A 22,114-nucleotide genomic window follows, 5' to 3' on the forward strand; every position below is an offset into this window, starting at 1 on the left:
CATCTGCATTTTACTAATAAGGAAACCATGCTCAGAGAAGCTGGGTAATTTTCCCAAGATCACACAGCCAATAAGAGGCAGAGCCAGAACTTAAACCTGAGCTTCTAACTTCCAACTTCAGGCTTTCCCTACTGCCCTATCCCCTCCCTGAAGAAAAAGTACAGGAAGGGCCGGCCCGGTGGCGCGGGGGTTAAGTTCGCACGTTCTGCTTCAGCAGCCCGGGGTTCGCTGGTTCGGATCCTGGGTGCAGACATGGCACTGCTTGGCAAGCCATGCTGTGGCCGGCGTCCCACATATAAAGTAGAGGAAGATGGGCACGAATGTTAGCTCAGGGCCAGTCTTCCCTAGCAAAAAGAGAAGGATTGGCAGCCAATGTTAGCTCAGGGCTAATCTTCCTCAAAAAAAAAAAAAAAAGAAAAGAAAAAAGAAAAAGTACAGGTAGCGGAAAGAGAGTTATAAAATACAACACTAAAACATGAAAATGCTCAAGGCCAGTTATCAAAAAACACAGAGAGATGATGTAAAATTTAAGGTAAGTTTTTAAAGTTATACACCCTGTAGAGCAACCAATAGATTGTGGGTGCTCAAAAAACAATTAAAGAACAGCAAACTAAGAGACTATCCCAAATCCTGCGGGCCATGGCACTGGCAACAGCAAATCTATTTCTATCACAAATGCCTTTCTTTTTACTATAAACTTTCTGAAACTTTTACTTTCAAATTGAACCTATTTCTCTTGCAAATACGATAACACTTCGTGACTTGATTTTCGTTAATAAAAATATTTATTTCTCCGTTATACAAGGAACACACGAATACTTTCTTTAAAAGGTTGAAGCCCCCAAGCCTTCGGCCCCCTGTCTCCTGGTCCTGACCCTCAGGGATAAGTAAGGAACACTGCCAGAGGAGTGTATCCCTCAGCTCTTTTTCTCTGGATACCTGCATATCCAAGTGCTGCTTCAATATCTACGCTTGATCTTAATGTTTAAGACTGAACTCATTTTCCCAAGCTAACCCGGTCCTCTTTGATTTGCTGGGTCAGTGAATGCATCACCCCAACAGAAACTTAACATTCCATATTTTATCCGCCCACTCGCCTGCCACCTCCAATCATCAATCGATTCCTGTAGGTTTACCGCTTTAACGCCTCTGTTATCTCCCTCTCTTCTCCATTCCCACTTCCACTACTCTAACATTGGCCCCCGTACCTATTACTTCTACCACTGCCGGGCCAGCTTCATGGAGCCACGCAGGGTCTCATGCTCTAAGGGCCCCATGCTTGGTTTAATGCTCTGCTGTCACCGTCTTGAAATTCTTAGTAATTTTTGAACAAGGGGCCCCATGTTTTCATTTTGCTCCGAGTCTTACAAATTACATAGCCAGTCCTATACCACTGTAATAGCATCCTAACTGGTACCCATTTTCTCAGTAAGGCTCTGCTGCAACCCACTCTCCACAATTCTGTAGGGAACTAAAAAGAAGATATTCCATTGAAATTGGATCAAGCAATACAGGGCACAGAGGTCTGCCCAATTCGAGGCTGAGAGGTCTAAATTACAACTTTAAACTGAAAAGATGAATTATTGAGGAATTAAGTTTCCATATAACCAAGGATCTAACCACATTATCTAGGCACGCTTTTGCATTACAAATACTGAGGGGAAATGGCCAAAGTAAACACAACCCTCTGTGAAGCCAGAACGGTGTGGGGAAAGACCACAGGCTTCGCATTCAGAAAGACTGGGTTCAAATTCCAATTTGTCCACTTACTGGGTGACTTTGGGCAAGTTACTCAAATTCTCTAATTTTTATTTTCCTATTGATAAAATAGAGAAAACTATGTGGCAGGACTTTTGTGAGACTCAAAAAATTATAACAGAGACCAAGTTCAATTCAACAAACACTGACTGCTCTGTGCCAGACCATGCCTTCATGCCGATGACGCCAAGGTGAGTAAGACTTACTTCTGAAGGGCAGAACATGGAAGGGGGAGGAGCTGACCAGCTCCCTCAGCCAGGTGAGCAGGGTCAACACTACTAGAGTAAGCTATGCTCTTAGCACGTCCCCTGGACATGATACGATGAAACCAGCACTTTACCTCTTGGTCTTCCTCCCCAAACCCATCAACCCAGTCAAACCACGAGAAAAGCATTAGACAAACCCAAATCAAAGAACACTCTACAAAATACCCGGCCAGGACTCCTTCAGCTGTCAAGGTTATCAAAAATAAGGAAAATCCGAGAAACTTCACAGCCAAGAGGAGCCTATGGAGACATGACGACTAAAAGTAACATGGTGTCCTGGATGGGGTCCTGGGACAGAAAAGGGACATTAAGTAAAAACTAAGGAAACTCAAATAAAGAATGGACTTTAGTTAATAATAATAGATCAATCTTGATTCACTAGTTGTGACAACTGTACCATTTTAACATAGATGTTGACAGTAGGGAAAGCTGGGGGCCACGTACACAGGAACTTGCTGTACTATCCTTGCAACATTTTTCCATAAAACTAAAAAGTTTATTTAAAAAAATAATAACGGGGGGGGGGGGGCGGCCAGCCTGGTGGCACAGCAGTTAAGTTTGCACATTCCACTTTGGTGGCCCAGGGTTTGCCAGTTCAAATCCTGGGTGTGGACCTATGCACCACTTAGCAAGCATGCTGTGGCAGGTGTCCCACATATAAAATAGAGGAAGATGGGCATGAATGTTAGCTCAGGGCCAATCTTCCTAAGCAAAAAGAGGAGGGTTGGCAGCAGATGTTAGCTCAGAGCTAATCTTCCTCAAAAAAAAAAAAAATGTAAAAAAACAATAACTGGGGGCCAACCCCATGGCTGAGTGGCTAAGTTCCTGTGCTCTGTTTCAGTGGCCCAGGGTTTCATCAGTTTGGATCCCAGGCATAGACATGGCACCACTCATCAGGCCATGCTGAGGCGGCATCCCACATAGCACAACCAGAAGGACCTACAACTACAATATACAACTATGTACTGTGGGGGCTTTGGGGAGAAGAAGAAGAAATTAAAAAAAGATTGGCAACAGATGTTAGCTGAGATGCCAATAAAAAAATTAAAATTAATCAGGGCTGGTCCCGTGGCCGAGTGGTTAAGTTTGCGTGCTCCGCTGTAGGCGGCCCAGTGTTTCGTTGGTTTGAATCCTGGGCACGGACATGGCACCACTCCTTGAGCCATGCTGAGGCAGCATCCCACATGCCACAACTAGAAGGACCCACAACTAAGAATATACAACTTTGTACCAGGGGGCTTTGGGGAGAAAAAGGAAAAAAATTTAAAACAAACTAAAAAAAAAAATTAAAATTAAAAAATTAAAGTAATAACTGGGGGATGGGAGGTTGAAAGGCAGGAGAACAGCTCATAAAGAAGACTGAACTGTTTGTACTCACAGAGGTAAGAGGAGAACCATAACAAACTGGTGACACTCAAAGTATTTCCAGTTCCACTGGCCCCACAGTCAATTAAAAACTAAATGTTGCAAGAAATTTAATTTATACAAGCATGAACAATAGCATTTTAGCTTGGATTTCCTTTCCATTTTGTGTTTTCCAATAAGATATTTTCTTTTTTATTTAAAGGAAAAAGGCACAGCAGTTATTCTACACATCCCAAACTAGACTCAGCTTGCCCCTCCCCAGTTCTGCCCTCGCCTCCCCTTTCGGGCTCGCCCTCTCAGGAAGGCATCCCCAGCCATCCTGGTGCCCAGGCTAGGAAGCTGGAAGTCAGCCAGGACTCCGCCCTCTCTCTTCGTCCAGTCACCGCGACCTGCAGATTCCACCTCTGTATTGACATTCCCTCCCTCTCCATGTCTACTGTTCATGCCTTACCGCTTCTAATCTGATCTCTCATCATAAAAGCTTCCTAAGAGTCCATCCTTCACGTTAGCGCCCAAATGACTGGTCTAAAATGTAAATACGATCAGATCATCTGTAAAAGGGGGTGCTTTGAGGATTAAAACATGACAACATTTGTAAAGAGTTTAGCACAGTGCCTGACAGGCACACCAAAAAAAAAAAAAATGTCAGCTGTTAGAGGTTATATAACCCTATCCCCCAAATCTTCCAGTATCTCTCAAAAGCTTCCAAGATAAAATTCAAACTTCTGGCACATTGCTCAAGCTCTTAAGACTTGGCTCCTGACAAGCCTCTAGCCATCTCCAGCTGCCTCCATGGACACCTGCGATCTGATCACATGGTTACCAAGAGTTACGAACACACCACCAGAACAAAATATAATGGAAAGGAAAGAGACCACTCGTGATAGCAACAAAAAGACAGTATCTAGCAACATCTTTAGGAAGAAATAATCAGGACCTAGTTTTAAAAAAAAAATACAATGAAGAAAGTGAATACACAGTTATAAGCACAGTATACCTCGATCGTGGGTAGGAAGATTCAACATTATAAACATGTTAAGTCTCCCAGACTGACTGATACATAAAAGCAATGTAATCACAATCAAAATCACATTGGGATTTTGAGGGGAATCTGCCAGAAATATTCTTAAGTTCATCTGGAAGAATAAACATACTAGAAAATGCCAGAAAATTGAATTATAAAAAGGAGAAGCAATGAGGGGAACTAGGCCTCCCAAACATTAAAATGTATTTCAATGGAAATTTAGTCTACAATAAAAGTGGCATTTCACATTAGTCAGGAAAAATAGAGCATTAAAATAGTGTTAGACAAACTAGCTTGCCATCTGGAGAAAAATAAAGCTCAGTTACTTACAAATAATCCTCAGCCCTTATACCAAAATAAATTCTACCTGTAATAAAAATTGAAATGTAAAAACTGGCACCATGAAAGTACCAGAAGAAAACCTGGGAGAATACATCAATAATGCTGGATTGGTGACAGCTTCCTAAATATAACAAATAAAGGAGAAGGGAGACGGGGAGAGACGGGGAAAAGGGAGGAGAAGAAAAGAAATGCAAAAGTCAAAAAGAAAGCATTAGGGCCAGCCCTGCTGGCCTAGTGGTTAAGTTTGGCACACTCAGCTTCAGCTGCCTGGGTTCAGGTCCCAGGCAGGATTCACACCACTTGACTGTCAGTGGCCATGCTGTGAAGGCAGCTCACATATAAAAAAGAGGAAGATTGGCAGCAGATGTGAGCTCAGGGCAAATCTTCCTCAGCAAAAAATAAAAAGCAAGAGTTAAAACTTAGCTACATTAAAGTTAAAACCTTTATATCGCCAAGATATATATACAAATATAGATGTAGGTGCTAAGTCAAAAGCTACAATACACTAGACAAAATAATTGTGACGCGTGACAGACTAACACATACTACTTCAGATATAAAAGTGCTATTACAGGGTCCGGCCCCATGGCTGAGTGATTAAGTTCACGCACTCCACTTTGGCGGCCCACTTTTCACTGGTTCGAATCCTGGGCATGGACCACTCATCAGGCCATGCTGAGGCAGCATCCCACATGCCACAACTAGAAGGACCCACAACTAAAAATACACAACTATGTACTGGGGTGGCTTTGGGGAGAAAAAGGAAAAATTTAAAAAACTAAAAAAAAAAAGTGCTATTACATATCATTAAAATAGTGGAGTTACACCACAGAAAAATGGTCCAATAGAAAGAATGGACAGGGCCGGCCCAGTGGTGCAGCGGTTAAGTTCACATGTTCTGCTTTGGTGGCCTGGGGTTTGCCAGTTTGGATCCCGGGTGCAGACATGACATTACTTGGCAAGCCATGCTGTGGTAGGTGTCCCACATATAAAAAAAAAAGTAGAGGAAGATGGGCACGGATGTTAGCTCAGGGCCAGTCTTCCTCAGCAAAAAGAGGAGGACTGGCAGCAGTTGTTAGCTCAGGGCTGATCTTCCTCAAAAAAAAAAAAAGAAAGAATGGACAGTTGACAGAAGAGCTGGTAAACATTTAAAAGATGCTTAACCATATTATTTCAGAAACTCAAATTAAAACAATAGATATCACTTTTTCAAATTTTTGTTTTTTAATTTTGCTGAGGAAGATTCACCTTAGGCTAACATCTGTTACCAATCTTCCTCTTTTTTCTTTTTTTTTCTTTTTGCTTGAGGAAGATTAGCCCTGAGTCAACATCTGTGCCAATCTTCCTCTATTTTGTATGTGGGTCACAGCCACAGCATGGCTGATGAGTGGTATAGGTCCACACCCAGGATCTGAACCTGGGAACCCAGGCTGCCAAAGCAGAGCACATTGAACTTAACCACTATGCCATGGGGCTGGCCCCTAGATATCACTTTTTAACCTCCAAAATTCGCAAAGACTAAAAAAAAGACAGAATCCTCCATCTTGGCAAGACCCACTCACATCTGCTGGCTGCAGTACAAACCCACATGGAAAGCTATTTGTTACAACTTTAAATCTGCATTCACGTTGACCCAGCAATTTCAATTCTAGATGTCCATCTTATATAAATACTCATGAGTACGCAAAGCTGAGTTTGAGACTTTCTCTGCAGCATTGTTTGTAAACTACTGGAAATTGCCAAAATGTTTATGGAGAGGGGAATGGTTAAATAAACTATAGTGCCTTCATACTATCTACTATAAAGTCGTTAAAAATAACAAGGTAGATTTATTTATCCTGATGTGGTAAGATGACAATAAATTAAGTGAAAAGGGTAAGTTGCAAACAGCATGTATAATATGATCTCATTTCTTTACAAGAAAAGATTACATACTAAATTACTGCTAATATATTTGTATTTTGAGTAAATAAGAATGCTTCTTAAAAGCGTTAACTCTTATTACTGAAAAGCCATAATATTAGTCGTCATGTTTTCAGCATCATTGAGGAAAGTTTCTATAAGGGAAAAATGTCAAACAGAACATACGTAATGGTTTTTTTAAGGCAACTAAGAATCCCTTAATTTTGCTTTACCGTTGGGGTGACACGTTACTACTTCAAAGCCTGCATTGGGAGGAGGCAATTTTATACTTTTCTAAGTTTAATTTTTAAGTAAGTACTACATTCAAATGGGTTAAGCATTCCAGAGTCACAGAAGGGTACACTGTGAAATGTCTCCCTCCCACTCACCTCTCCCAGCACCCAGCTCTCCCCACAGGCAGCCATATTACAAGTTTTGGGGGTATCCTTCTGAAATATTCTATGCACACAGAAGCAAGCAAGTACACAGTCTTCCTTTTTTTAACCAACTTTTACGTCCCTTATTTTATTCTTATTAAGAATTAATCTCACTTAGTGAGGGTGCAGATTTTAAAAGTATTTTCAGTATCTCATTTCACAGCCTGATGGGGCACTCTCAAGGAGGTACCTTATTTGTATCACACTTCCATCTTCCTAAAAGTTGTGGGAATTTCAGTTGGGTTCCTTAGGCCAAAAGAAACACTAAACACAGTAAGATTTATGAAGCAGGCACGGTAACATTGATTGCGGAAACTCTTGGTTGACTTGATATACTCGGTACTGAAGCTTATTTCACATGCTTTGACCAGCGTTAGATTCACAGACACACAGCCCACGTTACAGCAAAGCAGGGCCTGTAGGACTACAACCCTACATAACACACAAGCGGTATTTATTATTCAGTTATTGTTTGCTGCTCTCTAACAGTTCACGTTTTCACAACTGCCGGTCTCTCAGCCTAGGATACTCATGTGGATGGTGCAAGGTCCCCCCCACTCAGCACCCCAATACTCTTTATTAGCATTAATCACGCAACTTCTCCTTTACGTGGTGACCTCCTCGTGGGCAGGAACCACGGACTTAATGCGATTTTTACATTACCAAGCCCTCGTTCCCTGCCTGGCAGCATCAGACTTAAGCAACTGCTGGTGAAAAGAAAAAACTATACCAGAGGTAGCATTTGAGAAGGCAACATCTAAGACTGGGAAAAGTAGGTGTTTGTCAGCCAGAGCAAAAGCAGAGAGATGACAAAGTGCCTCTGGGAAATTGCAGATAATTCGGTGTGACTGGCCTGCACGGTTTAAATAAAGGAGAGAAGGCTGAAGAGAAACGCATGAGGACGCCTCCAGGGTAAGGTTCAAAAATAGTTTAGCAAGATGTACCAGGAGGTGCTTCCCTAGAGCTCTGAAGCCTCACCTCCTGCCACTCCAGCTCCCTTAGCTCTGGCCACATGCAATTACTTGCAATTCCCTAAAAACGTCATATTCCTCCACACCTTAGCCTTCCCTTGCACTTGTCTGTTGCTGGGAAAGCTCTTCTCCCTTCAACACTCAGCTCAACCACCCGTTTCCCAGGGAAGCTTTCTCTGTCCCATCAGACGAACGCGGGAGCCTCTGCCCAGCTGACCTCTATCTTGTGGGTCCCTTATTGTGCACTGACTGGGCCGGCTCCCCACTGAAGTCTAAGCAGTGTGAACCCGGCTTTTCCAACTTTGCATCTCCAGGTTTCTCGGTGCTCCAATTTGTCGTCTTACTGAGTAAAGAAGACAGCCCCCATTTTCCATTATGCCCCAGTCCCAACATTTGAAAGCCCAGACTCACTTTGCAGACTGTAGATCCAGTTTCCGAAAGTGGGGGGCTGGGGGGGGGGCGGGGGACGACGACGGACTTACAAGTTAGGTCAAATAACTGAAACAATTTGTTAACCACTCTTGGTGCCACTGTGTGTCCCCGGCTCGCCAACCCGGGTGCACGCCTGGCCAGAGCACAGTCCAAGGCCCTGCGTGCACCCAGGCACTCGCAGGTTCCCGGGCTGAGCCCGCCCCGGGAGCCGGCTAGGCCGAGGCAGACGCCGCGTGTCCCGGAGCTGGGACTTGCACAAAGAGCCCCTCCGAGGCCGTGGACCAGGCGCGGGAAGAACGCGACCCCAGGCCTGCGCGGCTGCTCTGGGGCCCAGGCCCGGCTTGCTCAGCATTTCCGGCTCGGCGGCTTCCCAGAACCTCGGGGCTAAGGAACCGCGCGGGCGAGGGGCCGCGGGAGATGCCCGCCCGGCCGGGCCGAGCCCAGCCCTCCCGTCCCCGCGGGCCGCCCCACCGATTTCGGGACTGATGCGCAGCGGCCCCCGGGCAATCCCCGCTGCCGCCCGACACTTCCGCCCTCTCGGGCCCACCGGCGGAAAGAAAGGGCTCCAGAAAGTTCGACAAGCGCCGGGAACCCGGGCAGGCGCCCACCCCCACCAGGCCCTTGGGCGCAGCCCCTCCCGGCCCGAGCGCCCACGCGCCGTTGCCCGGGTAACCGCGGGGCGGTGGGAGCGCCGGGCAGGGCGGGACTTCCGGCGGGTGACGCGCCCGGGCTCGGCTACAAAAGACCGCGGCTGCGGCGCGTCGGGGGAACTTTCCAGAACGCTCGGTGAGAGGCGGAGGAGCAGCGGCTGCCCGAGCTGCGCACAGCAACGCGCTCTCTCTCGCTCCCCCACCCCGGCCTCGGCCCGCTCACCGGTGAGTGTCGGCAGCCCGCCTCCCCGGGGCTCCCTCCCAGGCCGGCGCTGTCGGCGGCGCCGGGAACCGGATGGAGCCGCGGTCGGGGGCGGTTGGCCCCCGCGTGGGCGGGAGGGCTGTCGGTCCCCGGCTCCACGGTTCCCTCCCTGGAGGGCCGGGGTAGTGCCCCGGCGAGCCGGCCCGAGACCTTCCTGAAGTTTCCCCGTTCCCCATCCGGCCCGAGGTCCCTGAGGCCCCGCTGGCGGCGGCGGCTGGCCCCGGCGCCCCTCGGCCCGCGCGCGCGGGGTGGGCGAGCTTTGCGCGCACGCGCGGACGAGCCGCGGGGCGAGGGGCTGCGGGCTCCGCTTCTCCGGCCTCCTCTCCTTGTCTTTGTTGAGCCCTGGGCTTCCCCTCCCACCGGCTGGTCCAGGCTGGGAGGGAGAAAGGAAGGAAACCTGAACGGTCGGCGCCAAGTGCAAGGGGAAACCTGACGACGTGTAGACTGCGCCGGCTCGGGGGGCGGCGGAGGGTCGGCGGTCGGAGCGGGGGAGCTGGCCGTCCTGTGATTGAGAAACGGCCCCGGGACTGAGGGGGAGGGGAGCCTGCCTTCTGGCGCTGGCGTTCTTAATCAGTTTCAGAAACCACTCCCTCCCCCCTTGCGCCTCTCCTGTCTTTTTTTTTTTCCCCCCTCGGGAGGGGATGGTTTATCAGATTTACCAAAGACAAAGATGATGTAATAACCAGTGGACTGAACCTACTCGTGCTCCTCTGGTTTACTGCTGCCTCACTGCCGGGGAAGGGACACGGGAAGGATCCAGAGGAGAGTCTGGTTAGTGTGGAGGCTTTCGGATGGGAGAGAGGGAACCAGCTGCTGGAGGAGGCGGCGCTGGAGTTGTTCCCCCTTGATTGTTAGCTTCTATTGAGTGTTAGGACTTAGGGCTGAATTATCCAAGGGATTGCTGCCTTCTCCGTGAACTTGAGGGAAGCCTGTGCTCTCCTAATCAGATTCGGCGGAGAACAGATTTCTCCACCTTAACTCTGATTTTACTAATCAAAGCTACCAGTGGAAAGTCGGTTAGAAGTACCTCTTGTTGTTTTAGGCTGTAGACAATGGTGAAGGAAACTACGTACTACGATGTTTTGGGGGTCAAACCCAATGCCACCCAGGAGGAATTGAAAAAGGCTTACAGGAAACTGGCCTTGAAGTACCACCCTGATAAGAATCCAAACGAAGGCGAGAAGGCAAGTAGTATGGTCGTGTTCTTAAACGTAGCTGGGTTGGCCTTTGCCGGGGGTGTAGTGTGTCCATTACAACCTGGAGTTGACTGTGTCTAATACAGTGGCTTTGCTTTGTAAATTTTTTTAAGTGAAATTTATTCCCTTTTTTCTCACAGTTTAAACAGATATCTCAAGCTTACGAAGTGCTCTCTGATGCAAAGAAAAGGGAATTATATGACAAAGGAGGAGAACAGGCCATTAAAGAAGGTGGCGCAGGTGGCGGTTTTGGCTCCCCCATGGACATCTTTGATATGTTTTTTGGAGGAGGAGGAAGGATGCAGAGAGAAAGGCGAGGTAAGACTAGGCTAGTCCACCTGCAGCAAATTAAAGTAGCCTTTGGTCAAAGCAAATTCTTGAGAATTCACCTATTTTAAATGCCTGTTTACATGTTGGTGTAATGATGCGAACTGGCCATAAATTGCTGGTTTGATTTGTGGTATAGTTTTTTTAAATGAGATTTGATGTAACTAAGAATAGCTAAGCCAATCCGTGCTAACAAGTGAGTGCTTTTAAAGCTCTCAAGTGTAGATGACTTTGTAAGGTCATCAAGCCTTAATTACAGGAACAAAGAATAGGAACATAATTATAAAAGCCCTTTTTACAAATCTTACTTGACCCCCTCCCCTTGTGGGAGGCACTTATTCAGTCAAGAGAGCGAGTTGATGTTCAGAAACCTAAAACTTTCCTCAAGGCCGGATGTAGCAAGGCAGCAGTCGGTCAGGGTGGGAACACCGGTTCTGTGCCTCTAAATAGCCTGTTGTCTGTTTAATCTTGCTTTGGCTTTTTTATATCAAAGTACGTGTCTTTAGCATTTAATAGAAACGGTTTCTGGGCTGTAGAAATATTGTTCACAGGAGTACAGCGTTCAGGTCAGAACGGTAGTCTTTGTTCCCAGCAGAGTTCATACACACAAACAAGGGCCAGTGGGTGGAGCCCATTTCAGAAGGAATGGGCAAGCCATTAAATTTCACTGTTTTTTAAGATTCAGATAAAATGAAATTGTTGACTCAGTTCTTGAAAGGGGTATGTTTTTATTTATTTTTGAGGAATTTACCTTAAAGTCATTTGCAGTCAAAATCAGTTGCTTAGAATGGTTTGTTTCACAGAATAGTAGTGGTCTTTTTATTATTACTCATCTTGTTTTTAATGCAGAATTATCAGCAAGCTCTCCTGTGTGGCTTAGACCAATGAAAGGTCTTTTTTTTTTTTTTTATGTGATACTGGCAAACACTTGCTTAATCAAACTTGAAGCTTTTTTCCTTCCCTGTACTCCAAACTCTTAAGTTAAAGTAAAAGGGGCAGCTTTCGGCGTGCCGGAACCAAGTGGGACTGTATTTGTGATGCATAACCCGAAGCTGGAGCTAGATAAGAGCAGAAGGATCTAGTTAATGGTGCTTCACATCCTTGGAAACTAAAAATGTTCACTTGGCATGTCGTGCAGGAATGTGAGAACTTTTTTCACTTACGCGTAAGGCAGTAATGTTTTGTGGTGGATTAAGTCTTTGTGGAAGAATCACTCCCTAGGAACTTATTAACCATTGGCAGGTGACTTCTTTTCTGTAGTCTCAGTGTCCTTGTATGATCTCCACCTTCCACCTCCCTTTCTCAGGTGAGATACATATGGCACTCATTTGTAGCCACTGGCCACATTAAATTTAGATTAATTCACAACAAAAGTAAAAAGCTCCTTAGTCTGCACTAGCCACATTTATGTGCTCAATAGCCACATGTGACTAGTGGCTACTATGTTGGATAGCATAGATATAAAACATTTCCATCACTGCAGAAAATTGTGTTGGACAGCACTATGGTAAAGAATATGAGAAAGGGAGCCTTTAAAGAGTCAGTGCATTAACTGTGCTGTTGCTGCTGCTTCCTGAATTGGTACCCTTCTGGGAAGACTGAATAAATACATGCGCTTCCCTGGCCCGTCTTGATTAGTTGGAAGTTGATGTGCTGAAGGATTTTTGAATGAAGTAATTGGCCGTGGTGCTCAATACCATAGTAAGTGAAAGATTCAAAGAATTATTGGGACAGAAATGCAATTTGAATTAATGTATTGTGAAATGTGCATCTACCTAATAAAAAATGTTTTCTCAAGTGCTTTTGCCGTCTTTGATTGCCGTAATTTATAAAATGGCCACCACTACGTTCTTAGGCAAATTTCTTAATCTCACCCAATTTTCCTCCTCTGGATTTACATCATACTTTGAAGGTCTTGCCTCATAATGTGGCCAGCGTTCTATGCATGTAATAGATGCTCAACAGATGGACCCTGTGAGGCTCTCTTTCCTTATCCATTCCTGTTTTTTTAGTGCGTTGAACTACAAATATGGTGCAGCGGTTTAGATTCTTAATGAGCAATGTTTTATTCTAGGTAAAAATGTTGTACATCAGCTCTCAGTAACCTTAGAAGATTTATATAACGGTGCAACCAGGAAACTAGCTCTGCAAAAGAATGTGATTTGTGACAAATGTGAAGGTATGCTCTTTTAATATCTTTAACTGAAGCCTTTCTGGATATATAGAACTGACAAATAATACACTGCCTAAAAGAGTGCCAAGTGTGAGGGAAACCACCGAACCTACCAGCTAGAGAAATAGTAGCAAAATCGCAGCACTGTTTTATGTGTATATTTTAAGTGCAGTTGGGATCAATCTAACTTGGTGTCCTTTTTCCTCGTATTATCTCTAAAACTTCAGAACCATTCCAGTGGCTTAATAATCTGTCAGTAATTTACACATTGTCCTCTTTTTGGACACGAACCTGTTTCATCTGGAGACATTACTGGCTATGAACCTCTAAGGTTTTTATAAATACCAATTATTTGTTGGAAATATATCATCTTCTAAAGAGAACAAACTCTCCAAAATGTTCTCATCTCAGAGATAGCGTAGTCCTAAGAATTGTGCTTTGGGAGCACATTTAAGATTCAAAATTCTGAAGTAGCTCCTTGGAAAGACAGCGGTTGAGAGGTTTATAGATAACTGAAGCTGATTGCAGATTCTCAGGGCCCAGCATTCCATCAGACCTTGAAAGTATTAATGAAGTGTGGTGTTAGGAACTGTATTATTAAACACAGTTATAAAACTGTTATTAATTAAATGATTAAACACATCATTACTGTGTTCGGCACTAAATTCATCCATACTTTGATTTGTTTCACAACTTGTTAGGCCGAGGTGGTAAGAAAGGAGCCGTCGAGTGCTGTCCCAATTGCCGCGGTACTGGAATGCAGATAAGAATCCACCAGATAGGACCTGGCATGGTTCAGCAGATCCAGTCTGTGTGTATGGAGTGCCAAGGCCACGGGGAACGCATCAGTCCTAAAGATAGATGTAAAAGCTGCAACGGAAGGAAGATAGTTCGAGAGAAGAAGATTCTAGAAGTTCATATCGACAAAGGTGAGTTCTGAGCCATTTACTCTGAATTCTTGAGAGCTGTGGCAAGTTTCTAGTTTATTAACATTACATTTTATAATTGTGGAAGACTACCCTCAATAGCGTTGTATGTATTATCACCCCAGAGATAGCTCTTAGCTGCGTAATAAATAGTGTGTTTCAGTGCAGACTTTTTTGGTACATCTGTAGGGAATACACTAGGGATCTCCATCCTTAATAGAACCCCTACATCAGTAAATGAACAGCAGTGTTCCAGACTGAATTCTCTTGTATTGAACCATTAGCTCTGAAATTTTTTTGCAATTAATTTCACAGATTCGTACTATCCTTAGGAACTGCTAGATTAAGGGATATGTGTACTTTTAAGGATTTTGGGGGGATTTAGGTGAAGAATTGGGGGGGTTCTTATTAAAATATTTACTTAATTTTTTAAAACCAATGAACATGTTTTATTTCTTAATTGATTTGTAAGAACTTAGGTTATGAATATTGCTTTTTAAGATGTTTTTTACAGACTGTAAACATACCTGTTAGTTTCTGCCTCTTCGGTTCTAGGTTATAACTATATAACTTTTTTTTATATTACTAGAATTTAATTTTTTATTTTGCCAATTCCTTTATTTGGTCAGTTTATAAAAAAACATTTGAAAGTGTAACACAGCAATACATCTTCATTGTAGAAATTTTAGAAATGTATATAACCCCAGAATAAATTAGAATCTAATTCTTCTACACTGAAATAATCAGTATTATGATAATCTCTTTCAGACTTATTTTGAAATGAAGTTAGTATTGTACTGTACATACTGATAGGGAATTGTTAATATTATATCATCTCATATTAATACATAGACCTACATTAATTTAAGCCCCTGCAGTAGTATTCTCCCACGTGAATCATGATACTGCCCTCCCTCCATTTCTTCCCCCCTTAATTGGCCCATGTGTAGTAGCATTTGGATTTTTCCCCTCTGGTAAGATGTACCCCCTTGCTTGCTACCAACAGTGTGTACTTAGGACGGCGTTAGTTGCCTGTGAAGCCGTTTATGTTGCACTTAACCCGTGCTCTTTACAGTAGTGGAACAACCAGCAGAACCTGGCTGAGTTTATTTGCTTCACTAGTGTAACAAGACAGGTACTTTGCCTCATTAATGATTAAAGACAGATTGTTTAGTTTTGTCAGTGTACGATACTGATGTTGTGGTTTAAGTTCTTGTTTTTTTTAGAGGTGCACACTGGTATTTGCAGGTTAATTGGTATGTCTGGATTTTGCTTCAGATACAGGGAGGGGTTGTGGATGGAGGTATGATATGTGAAGTACTAATCCTGAGATGGTAACTGCTGGATCCAGACTGATGGCTATATCGGGATTCATTGTACTGTTGGCTGCGTTTATGTGGGTTTGATATTTCCCATAATAGAAAGCGAAACGAAGTTGCTCTTGTTGGATGACCTTGGTGATCATGGGTTCAGGAAATAATCAGGACTGCTACAGCCTAATGATCTGCAGACACGATATAGGAGTTATATTTAAAGAAAGGGGGTCTGAGTAAGCCCTTCATGAACGGAAACATGGGCCAGAGGGAGAAAGGGGGGAATCTTGGTAAAGTATGTTGGCCTTTAAGAAATTTTTGCCCTGTTGGAAAATACTTCTCTCTGTACTTTTGAAACTAACCACATGGGCTGAAGGAGTGTCCAACAGTAATTATCTTTTTTGTTTTTTGAGGAAGATTAGCCCTGAGCTAACATCTGCCGCCAGTCCTCTTTTTGCTGAGGAAGATTGGCCCTGAGCTAACATCCATGCCCAGCATGGCTTGATAAGCAGTGCATAGGTCCACACCTGGGTTCCGAACCAGCGAACCCTGGGCCACTAAAGTGGAGCGCACAAACTTAACCGCTATGCCACCGGGCCGACCCCAGTAATTATCTTCTTTTAAGGGGGCTAAACAGAACCAATCTTACACAAAAAGATTAGGGATTTTTAAGTTTTTTAGGTTGTTATATATATATATATATATATATGTAGGTTTCCTATATATAAATACTGCCAATACAGTAGGAGAAAGTCTTCATTTATGCTCCTGTTAGACTTAATAGAAATAGTTTGATGTAGGTTCTTTTAAGTAATGAAATTGAAACAGTTCCCATCTATGGTTATAATGTCTGCCAGTCACTGATTTGGTGTCAGCATCACCCTTTTTATGAATCCTCACAACTGCCCAGGCGAGGTAGGAGTGGGGCAGGTTATGCAGCTGGCTTCCCTGGAGGAATCTGCTGGTGGTAAACAGCAGCTCTGAGATTTGAGGCCTGGTCTGTTTGCCTCAAGAGTTTGTTCTCGACTGTAATCACTCTGTTGAGTAAGAAATTGGCCTTACATCATGTGGGCGTTCTTAGCCATTTCTGTAAACTTGAGCATCCTCGAAGACTTGAACGTTTTTTTGTGCACACACAAAAACATGCCTCTGTGTTTCTTAATAGGTTGAGATTCTGACCTCAGTTGGATGCTGAGGAAGAACATAAAATTACCTTTTGTTTTTAGGCATGAAAGATGGCCAGAAGATAACATTCCATGGCGAAGGCGACCAAGAACCAGGACTGGAGCCAGGAGACATTATCATTGTTCTAGATCAGAAGGACCATGCTGTCTTTACTCGGTAAAACTCTATCATCGACTACTCAAACTGGTGTCTTGCGTGTTTCGGGTATTTTTTACTTCCTGGAAGCACCTGGAAAAGTATAGCAGGAGACTTAGGCGGTGTATAGTGTCTTTTCTAAAAGGGTGTTGACCATTAATGTTTCAGTCTTAAGAGACTAAAAACAAAAGGATCAGATTTTAGTTTTTGGTCTAAATTTAGGTAAATTGTTACCTAATCCGGAATTGGAGGATCTACTTGAATTAGGAGGTATGAGTAGAAACGGGTAGATTAGGGGAAACACCCCCAGACAGATTTTTGGCCTCAATCTGTGTCTGAGCAGTTAGTTTGGAATAAATGCACTAAAGTTTTCACCATTTTCAATCTTGAGTTGATGGTAAATTGGGTTGGCTTTTAATTAATGTAAATAAATGTCTAGAACCATCTCTATAAAAAAAACTGAAATAGAATATAAATTCAGGCCTTTGGTACAAAGTATTTAATACTGTGTCTACAATGAACTTAGAGTGAAGCATAAGAAAGCTTGATGGTTAATAGTGAATGTGTTAAATCGATGGCTAATTTTAAAACATTGGACCACTTTAGGGTTCTGGTAAATCTGTGGGAATGACAGCTGAAGGAACTGGTTTTGAATGAATTATAATAGAAGATTACACAAGTGTCTCAATAATAATGGGAATTGCTGTCAGGATTTTGATGCTATCATTTGAGGTGAATCCTCAGTTTTTCTGGAGAATATTATGCCTGATTAAAGATATGTTATTAATACAGTTTGGAAAAGAAGAAAGTTTAAGCACTAGGAGAAGGAAGTGGACTGTTATTAAATATAAAAAGATTATTCATAATATGCCAGGCACTTAATGTTGCTTGAGTCATATGTATCAACAAAGAAATTCTTAGGACCAGCCTGTGGCCGAGTGGTTAAGTTCGTGCGCTCGGCTTCAGCGGCCCAGGGTTTTGCTGGTTCGAATCCTGGGCCGTGGACACAGCTCATCAAGCCACGCTGAGGCGGCATCCCACATGCCACAACTAGAAGGACCCACAACTAAAAATGTACAACTATGTACCGGGGGCTCTGGGAGAAAAAGGAAAAATAAAATCTTTAAAAAAAAAAAAAGTAAATTCTTAACTATCCCTTGAGGTTGGCCATGTCCCCTTTATTTAATTTGACAAATCCTAAATAATCTAGGACCTGCCTGAGGTCTGTTTAACTTAGACCATAATGTTCTCTCTCTCTCTCTAATGTATTTTTGCTTTCTTTTTGCCTCACTTTTGGGAGAATTTTTTCTTCTCTATGTGAGAAACTAGATTTAAAATTGAATAATGAAACAATTCAAGGAAAGTGATAGAGGCTGCCTAGCAAAGTGTGTAGAAGAATTCTAAAGCCTTGTCCAGAAAACAGGGCTGGCAGGCTCCGTCTATTTGTTGCTCTCTGTTTTTAGAATGGGGAAGAAAGAGCGTCTTTGTGAAAGATACCTTTACTGTTAAGAAAACAGCATTGCCTTCTGTGGTACTTCTAATGATTGGTGATTTGAAAGATCTAAGTATGTGCCGTATTTACATTGATACAGACGAGGAGAAGACCTTTTCATGTGTATGGACATACAGCTGGTTGAAGCATTGTGTGGCTTCCAAAAGCCAATATCCACTCTTGACAACCGAACCATAGTCATCACCTCTCATCCAGGTATGTGACTGGAGGAGCTGCTCTTTGTGTTCAAGCGTTTTCGTTGTCTGCCGATAGCCAGTATAGGCACTGAGAAAACTGATGGTTTACTTGCTCAATTATGTATCCTACCTTGTTAGCTGAAATTGTATGGTCTGGGGTCTCTTTCAGAATCCCCTAGAAAATCCACAAATAAAGGATGACAGGATTGCTTCACATAAATTTACTCCTAGCAGTGAGCTAGGAATCAGACTCAGCTCAATGGCGCTAACAAATCAGTGAGCTGGGACGCATTCTTCTGTTTGTTATTTTCCCTACCTCGTAAAAATGTCACTGTTTAAGAAAGAACTTGCCTTCGATGTTTTTAGGTCAGATTGTCAAGCATGGAGATATCAAGTGTGTGCTAAATGAAGGCATGCCAATTTATCGCAGACCGTATGAAAAGGGTCGCCTAATCATCGAATTTAAGGTAAGCTATAAACTACTTAAGGAATATTTGAGAATGATCAGCTTACTAAAACCTGATAACAGAATTACATTTTCTGAATGGCAAGAAATACCAAATTTATATTTTTCCTTGTCCAGGAAGAAATAAAAAACATTGATCTAATACTCCTCTCCTGTTGAACATTCTCTGTTAACCAGTTGGGATTGGGTTTGTTTGCATCATTATTGGCTAAATTATTTAAAGATTGGTGGGGCAGGGGTGCTTGGCAAGTGGGTATTTTATTAATGGAATGCTGTAACTAGGATCTTCATGTTCAGAAGCACTTTACAATAACAATTGTGGGTTTTTGGCAAAATAGTTCAATGCTTGGTTTGTTAATAGCATGGTTCATAGAGCAACCCAGCCGTTTTCCTCAATCTTAAACTGATTGGTCTCTCACAAATACATTTATTAAAAATATCTCCAGGTAAAAAAGGGCTACCTTTTTTAAGAATGGCTTTGTTTAAATTATATGTTAAAAGATTGGAATGTGTTTTAGGATGGGTTTGCGTGTAAAAAAAAAAAAAAACTTGATGAATAGACAGTGATTGTTAACAGTGCAACTTTACTGGAATCCTTACTCTGGTTCTCAGAGTTTTTGGTGCTATTCCTTTTAGAACGTGTATTCTAACCTGGGACTGGCAGGTTCACCGAAAGATGGTGTGGTTACATATGTCTGGGGGAAATGGGACAGTAATCTGTCTAAGGAGCTGCTGCTGAAGTAAATCAGATTGAACTTGGAGTAATTTCTTTTTTTATAGGTAAACTTTCCTGAGAATGGCTTTCTCTCTCCTGATAAACTCTCCTTGCTGGAAAAACTCCTACCTGAGAGGAAGGAAGTAGAAGAGACTGATGAAATGGACCAGGTAGAACTGGTGGACTTTGATCCGAATCAGGAAAGACGGCGCCATTACAATGGAGAAGCGTATGAGGATGACGAGCATCATCCCAGGGGTGGTGTTCAGTGTCAGACCTCTTAATGGGGCCAGTGACCAACACTCACTGCTGGCATTTTTTATGCGGTAGTGAATGAGTGAAGGACTGTAATCAGAATATGCTCACTACTTGCTATTGTTTTTGTTTTAATATTCAACTATAGTAGTGTTTTAAAAGTTAAATGAAGAATAAACTCAAGTATAAAAGCTCTGACTTTGCCCTGTATGTATGATGACTTCAGTGTGCAAGATAAGTTTAACACCTGTAAAAACTACTTTAAAAAGAATTTTCCCCTAGCGTTTGTTAGGCCATACCTTGTAATTGATTTCAGCTGTGTATGTGGAATAGCTTAGACTGAAATGCCAGGTATATGTATTGACTTCAGTGTATGACCCTTCATTGTAAACTATGAAATTAAAACTGTGTGTTAACTGGCAATCAGACAGAGAACTGACTTTGTAGAGAAGTGTTGGTCTGTATAGCTGTACTCCGTGGGACTCGTGATGCCTCTGCATTTATTCTGTTGCCTCCACTGTACTTGAAGATGGCATGCTCTGTGATTCAGCCTGTGGGTCAGTGATGGAAATGACACCTTTCTACAGAAGGGGTTTATCAGATCTGCTGCTGCTTCAGGCCTTGCACTTACAGGACTGCATTCCCTTCTGCTGTGCCATCTTATTATCATTATTTTTTTAATATCTGTATATTTTTCCTTCTCTCTGGACCATGATAAGCCTCAAGAGTAGTGACTTCTGGAGCAGGGTAACTTAGAAGTTAGTCATAAGACCTAGACATGGAGAGTAATGTGCATGTATGAGTTAGGAAGGTGTTCTTTAGGTATATTACAGGCTGGCTTTAAACAATTTATGCTCCAAAGTAACTGTAATTTAATGTTGGTAGTATAACAAATTATGATGAATAGCTTTAATTGTATGTTTAAAATTCATGTTCACAAGCTTAAATCTGGATATCAGAATTTAGGCAATTCTTGCAATGTGTGAATGTCTCCCTAATATACTGATTACAAAGCATTTCCTATGTGTCACCACAGGTTTTTTTCCCCCTAGATTAAAGCATTGGCTTTTCACTAATTAAGATAGGTAACTTTTCATTTAACTAGTTAGAATGAGTAACCAAAAAATAGCTAATTATAAAGAGGTAGTATTAAACAAGGGTGGGGAGCAAAAGTAGAGAGGTGAGTAATGAGCCCAAAAAGGGGGATTTTAAAAACTTGGCAAACACTGGAATGAGAAGGTGAGAGCCTTTTGCCTTTATCCTCTGTCTGGTTCTGCTGCACCTCCCGTCATCAGGAAGCATAGCATTTCTGGCTTGGAGGTGGCCTGCATCTGCAGCTCCCCTCGTAGAGAACACTTGAGTAAAAAAGGAGAGACGGAAACTTGGTGTAAACAATATTCCCAAGCCTTTGGTGTTTCTTGTCATCGTGACATTCCTAATTGATAACCTCTCCTATGATTCTTGGGTTGTCTTTTTAGTCTGTGTGCCCTCATAGGTTTGAATATGAAGCAGGTATTGAGGAAAGCATATCAAATCAAAGTATTCAAAACAATGGTTATGACAAATTTGTTGTTACTGGATTTATATACAAATTGTAAAAATTTCCACAATGAACCTGTATTGTAATATATTTAGGAATGTTTTAAAAGACATTTAAAAAATTAAAATACAAAAACCCTTACGTGAGGTTTTCAACATTATCATTTATGAGGGAGATACAAATCAAAACCACAGTGAGATACCACTTCACACCTAGTAATCCAAAATCTAATCCCAAATGAAAACAAGTGAGAATGTGGAGAAATTGGAACTTTGTACATTGCTGGCAAGAATGTAAAATGGTAGCTGCTAGGGAAAAATTGGGCAGCTCCTAAAAGGCCAAACATGGAATTATCATATGACCCAGTAATTCCACTCCTTGATGCAGATACTTGCATGCCTTTATTGTTAGTGTTCGCAATAACCAAAGGGGGAACAACCTGTGTGTCTAACAGGTGGAGAAACAAAATGTCTGACGGACACAAAAGGACAAATATTGGGTGCTTCTGCTGACGTGAAGTACAGGCAGGTTTCATGGAGGCGGATCGCTGAGGGCTGGGAGGGAAGGGCGTGCTTGGAGAGGCAGCAGCTTAATCGTTTCTGTTTGGGGTGATGAAAAAGTTTGGAAAATAGTCATGGTTACACAACCTTCTGAATGTAATTAATGCTACTGAATTGTACACTTATTTAAAAGTGGTTTAATTTTACATATATTTTACCACAGTAAAAACTAATAAAATAGTTATAACCTAGAGAGGCAGCAACTGACAAGTTAGTCTTTGTAGT

At 42.7% G+C, this 22,114-nt stretch overlaps 1 protein-coding gene across 4 annotated transcripts; it reads left to right on the forward strand.

Annotated features, from left to right (window-relative positions):
• Positions 1 to 5,975: 5,975 nt before the first annotated feature.
• DNAJA1 (DnaJ heat shock protein family (Hsp40) member A1) lies at positions 5,976 to 21,470 on the forward strand. Of its 4 annotated transcripts, none has more exons than XM_023627465.2 (9): positions 8,598 to 9,372; positions 10,452 to 10,593; positions 10,746 to 10,923; positions 13,007 to 13,111; positions 13,807 to 14,034; positions 16,571 to 16,685; positions 18,257 to 18,372; positions 18,720 to 18,820; positions 19,600 to 21,470. In XM_023627465.2, the coding sequence occupies exons 2-9, from the start codon at positions 10,462 to 10,464 to the stop codon at positions 19,816 to 19,818; spliced, it is 1,194 nt and encodes a 397-aa protein (XP_023483233.1). In that variant the 5' UTR covers positions 8,598 to 9,372; positions 10,452 to 10,461; the 3' UTR covers positions 19,819 to 21,470. The 4 variants fall into 4 exon arrangements, with proteins under 4 accessions (XP_070104845.1, XP_023483233.1, XP_070104847.1 ...); XM_070248745.1 differs by lacking the exon at positions 8,598 to 9,372 and adding an exon at positions 9,431 to 10,180; XM_070248744.1 differs by lacking the exon at positions 10,452 to 10,593 and having other exon boundaries at positions 5,976 to 9,372.
• Positions 21,471 to 22,114: the final 644 nt, after the last annotated feature.

Source organism: Equus caballus, chromosome 23 (genome assembly GCF_041296265.1).
Source record: "Equus caballus isolate H_3958 breed thoroughbred chromosome 23, TB-T2T, whole genome shotgun sequence".
Classification (NCBI taxonomy): domain Eukaryota; kingdom Metazoa; phylum Chordata; class Mammalia; order Perissodactyla; family Equidae; genus Equus; species Equus caballus.